At 39.2% G+C, this 4662-nt stretch overlaps 1 protein-coding gene across 3 annotated transcripts; it reads right to left on the reverse strand.

Annotated features, from left to right (window-relative positions):
- Window positions 1-1792: 1792 nt before the first annotated feature.
- Window positions 1793-3884, reverse strand: LOC149023053 (7-deoxyloganetin glucosyltransferase-like). Of its 3 annotated transcripts, XR_016172051.1 has the most exons (3): window positions 3343-3884; window positions 2076-3212; window positions 1793-1897 (listed from the first exon to the last, which is right to left on the reverse strand). XR_016172051.1 is itself a non-coding variant. In XM_089147401.1 (2 exons), the coding sequence occupies exons 1-2, from the start codon at window positions 3869-3871 to the stop codon at window positions 2281-2283; spliced, it is 1326 nt and encodes a 441-aa protein (XP_089003527.1). In that variant the 5' UTR covers window positions 3872-3884; the 3' UTR covers window positions 2024-2280. The 3 variants fall into 3 exon arrangements, 2 of the variants coding, with proteins under 2 accessions (XP_089003527.1, XP_089003526.1); XM_089147401.1 differs by lacking the exon at window positions 1793-1897 and having other exon boundaries at window positions 2024-3077; XM_089147400.1 differs by lacking the exon at window positions 1793-1897 and having other exon boundaries at window positions 2024-3212.
- Between the last annotated feature and the right edge of the window lie 778 nt (window positions 3885-4662).

Consider the following 4662-nt stretch of genomic DNA (forward strand, 5'->3'; position numbering starts at 1 on the left):
CACTTTCTATACCTTTTACTATTTTATTTTATTTTTTTCCTTAATTAACCCAAAATCGGTTTTCTAAAAATATGGATTTTTCTTCCTTCTTTCCTTCTTCCACTTTTTCTTTCTTTCTCCCACTTTTTCTCCACGTGAAATCAAGTTTTTATTTATTTTATTTAATTCTCCACACAATCTCTCTCTCTCTCTCTCTCTCTCTCTCTCTCTCTCTCTCTCTCTCTCTCTTTATTTCTAACAAATTTTGCTCTTTCTTTATTTGTTTTCTTCTTCTTCTATTTTACTCTTATTATTATTATTATTTTATTTTATTTTATTTTTATTTTATTATTATTATTATTTTATTATATTATGTATTATTATTTTATTTCCTTGTTTGTAAATTATTCTCCTTCTCCTATAAATATTATCTCCCTCTTAGGTTTCAACACTTTATTTTCTCTTTAGTTTATTTTAGTCTTGCACTTTCTATTCTCTCTAGCTTGTTCTAGGTTTTCTCTAGTTCTTTGATTACTTTGTCGGTTCTAGTTCTAGATTGAATGTTTAGGTTTTAATGTTTTGCAAAAAAGATTGAAGTTGTGTAATTTATTTTATGCAAGTGTATTTCCTTTATTTATATCAATGCAATTTCAAGTTCAAGTTCAAGTTTCAAGTTTGAGGATTCGTTTTCTCTTTGGGTTTAGCAATTGCTGATCTAGATTATATCTAGATTTTTGGTTGTTAGGATTGGTTGAGATTCGAATAGTTTGTTCAATTTTTTTTGGAGATTCAAAGATGCAAGTAAGTAACATTCTTCAATAATCTTTTCTCCCCCCTCCATTCCCACTTCTATCTAACCCTCCATATTCTTAATTTAGGATTTAATTTAAGCATTTATTTATTGTTCTCCCTTTCCCCTGGATCTTTGATCAAAGATGCATACAATCGTGCCTCTCTTTAGTTAAGGTTTCCCTTTTGCTTTTATTGGTTTGTTATTTACCTTTTGTTATTTCCTTTTCTGCAATTTCTTTTTCTCTTTAATATCATTTCCCCCGATCGGTGCACTATAAGCTACGACAAAGGGTCCACGGTCAAAGTCATTATAATTATCATCCCCTTTCCTCGATTTAGAGCCGACACTCGGATCATTTCCCTTTTATTTTATTGTTCGCATTTTTTTTCCTGTCTTTTATTTATGTGTTGGTTATGTTTGCTTTATTTTCGTTCAATTTGATTGCATTAGATGTATGGATTAGGATCGTTGGTTTAGTTTAATTAATTAGTTAACAAAATTGAATAATTCCACTCTCGCATTACTATTAAGAAGTTGAATTCTAGGTGTGGCATATCTCCCTAAGATCGACCCTTAGCTACACGATCTTTGTGCACTTGCGGTTATTTTATTTCACAAACAATAACCTGCCTTCAAGAGACGCACAAAACATGATTTTATAGTACCAAGAAACCCTAAAATGAAAAATCACAAAATTACAAAAATACATCTAAAAGAAAAATGCTCAAAATGATCCCGAAATGCGAAAAAACGATGTTGATCCCCGCAAGACATTGAGTCTTTCTCACCAGCTTGTTTTGGATCAACGTGACAAATCATCCCAGCGAGACCTGAGTTACCCTCAAGGCGCAATTTTATTTTAATCTTGAGAGAGAAATATTATAAGTATAGAATTTTTTTAGGAGATGACATGCGGTTGCCAATCCCCAGCCCGAAAGGAGCACGACGAGCTGGGATCGCTCCGCGACCACAAAGCGGCGGCCACAATTCACAAGACGAAACGGATCCACATTGACTAGGGGTTGGGAAATGGGGACTACTATACATTAGCCACATGAGCGTCAAACTTGTGAGTTTGTGACCCTGCAGACGTGTGCACAAATAATCAACACGCTTCAACTGTACCTACATATGTAAAAAAAAAAAAAAAAAAAAATAAGAAAAAGAAGAAGAAGAAGAAGAAGGAAAAAAAAAAAAAAAAAAAAAAAAAGAAAAAGAAAAAAAAAGAAGAAAAAGAAGAAGAAGAGAAGAAGAAGTTTATGCCTCTACCAACAGAATCTAGCAATATAGCAGAAACACAAACCTGAAAGAAGAAGAAAAAGGACACACTTTATGCCTTTACCAGCGGAATCTAGCAGTAACACAGACCTGACCCGTCCAATCTTGCAGACACCAAGACAGATGACTATTGTGTGAAATTTCTTTTAATTATTTTATTTGAACATTCCGAGCTTCTCATTCCGCCTAGGTTGAGGAGCTATGTTTTCTCAGCAGAGGCCATCAACTAGCTAGACTGTCTGTCTTGGTTGGAGGATATCCTTAATTACTTGCTCAAAGTTATTGTAAGAAGACCCTCCATGTCTAGCAGCAGCTTCTGCTCTCTCCTTCCAAGACAAGGCTGCCTTTCTCATTGATTTCCCTCTTACTCCTTCCATCATTTCCCCAACAAGAGTCTCGATCTGGTCTCGCTTTACTTGAGGATCGATCTCCATACCCATGCCCCAAGTAGTGCAAGCATATCTGCAATTAGTTTGCTGCTCGGCGAAGAAGGGCCAGCATATAACTGGCACGCCCCCACATATGCTTTCAATCATAGAGTTCCATCCACAGTGTGTAAGAAACAAACCTGTGGAGGGATGGCAGAGCACTTTGTCTTGTGGGCACCAGCTCGTCACCAATCCTCTATCTTTGGTTTCTTCTAAGAAATGCTCCGGCAAGAGTGCTGATTCACCCATCACAGCATCAGGTCTGGTGATCCACAAGAAGGGATACTTGCTATTTGCCAACCCCCATGCGAACTCTCTCAAGTGTTGTTCACTCATAAAAGTTATGCTTCCAAAACTCACATAAACAACTGAGTTGGGTTCCCATTTATCCAACCACTCCAAGGAATTTAGGTCTTCTTTCCAGAGGCTCGATGGAGGGGATCTGGACTTAGGGATGTCTTGTTCCAGCAACTTTACTGGGCCGATAGTATATATGTGAGGATTCTTGGATGAAATTGCACCCAAGACCTCATGTTCCAGATCATCGAATGTGTTCAATATAATGGCAGGTGCTTTCAAACAATTCTGTGCTGCGTTACCTAGAAAATTGAACAAAATATCATTGGGATCAGTTGTTCTGAGAAAGCTTGGGAGATCCTTGAGCCTGATATCTTTCATGCTAGGTATCCAATCAATGGGTGTGTCAAGATAGCCATTGGTGATATCCTCCTCATCTGGGGGGCCCATCGAAGAAGAAAAATCAGAGACCCAGACATCTTAAATTGTCGCGAACACATTCAATATGTTGAAACTTGAAGTACAGAAAATGTACAAGTTAATTAATACTTGGGAAAGAGTACGTACCTTGGAGTGGAAATATGCCTCTTTTGATAAGCTCCTCATATTGGAGACAACCCATGAAGCCACAAGCTGAGGCAGTCCAAAATTGAACCGCATGGATCCCTAGTTCCTTGGCAGCTTGGGCGGAGAAACTCATGGTCCCATCAGAAACAACGCAAGAGACTTGAGGTGTGGTGGAGGAAGAATTGAGCCTTTTCAGTAGCTCATGGAAGGGAGCCAGGCAGTTCTTTGCTACCGAATCACATAGTATGGGAATATCTTGTGTAGCATCACGGTCGGTTGGTGGCAACCCATCTGGTATGGTTTCGAACTGGAAATCATTGAAACCATTGAGAGCACCTGGAGCTTTGGATCGCAATAAACGTCTGTGATTGAACTCAGTATTGACAAAGGTGATATGGAAACCTCTCGAGTGGAGAAGCTTTGCTACTTCCATCATTGGGTTAACGTGGCCTTGTGCTGGGAATGGAATGCACACAGCGTGAGGCTTCTGGGCGGCAATAGAACCCATGTTTGCTTGCTTGCTTGCCATGGTTTTTTTTAGGGATCTTGCTAGCATACTGCCGTCAATTTATAGAAGAAAGAACGCATGGCTGATACTGCATTGCTTTCCCACTAAATTAAGATATCGTTTTGGACTCTTCCCTCTATCCAATCAGATACCTTTGGATAATTAATAATTACTAGGTAGGCGGTATTATTGTGGTGAGCTAGCTCCACTTGAAGAATCATAATCAAGATTCCAGGTCCAAATTAAATATCAAAGAAACCTGCGTCGACGTCCAAACTTTCCAATTGCTGGAACTTTGTGGGAGGGGGAGGGGATATTTAAGGGAATATATGAAAACCTAAATTGTGGATATACGTTGCTGTATGTTTTCCCTCATTCTCAAATGCCTTGCTGTACTTAATGATAAGGTTGTTCCGTTGTGACCGAATTTTGACAAGTTGTGGAGGGTAGGCAACTTGAGAGCCCCTCGTGGAGAACCACACACACCCCCTTGGGGAGTTGGAGAACCCTTTGAGAAGAATCTTTTACACCCCCTTGGGGAGTTAAAGAACCCCTCGCAAAGAACCACAAACACCCCCTCAAGGAGTTGGAGAGCCTTTCCCTAAAGGATCCCTTGAGATTCACTCGGGATAGGCTCGCGCAATGAGAAAATGCCCAATGCTACGTCCGAAGAGGAACGTTGAAGACGACCAAGTCAAAAGGGTCAGTTAGAGATATCCACCCATCATGCCCACTCCGAAATGTGGGGAAGTAGATGAAGAGTAATGACTCCATTAGCCCCACTAAGAAAAGGAACGTGTTTCATAAGGCAA

This window comes from Hakea prostrata, chromosome 3, assembly GCF_041222555.1.
Source record: "Hakea prostrata isolate BN-2017 chromosome 3, UWA_Hpros_2, whole genome shotgun sequence".
Classification (NCBI taxonomy): domain Eukaryota; kingdom Viridiplantae; phylum Streptophyta; class Magnoliopsida; order Proteales; family Proteaceae; genus Hakea; species Hakea prostrata.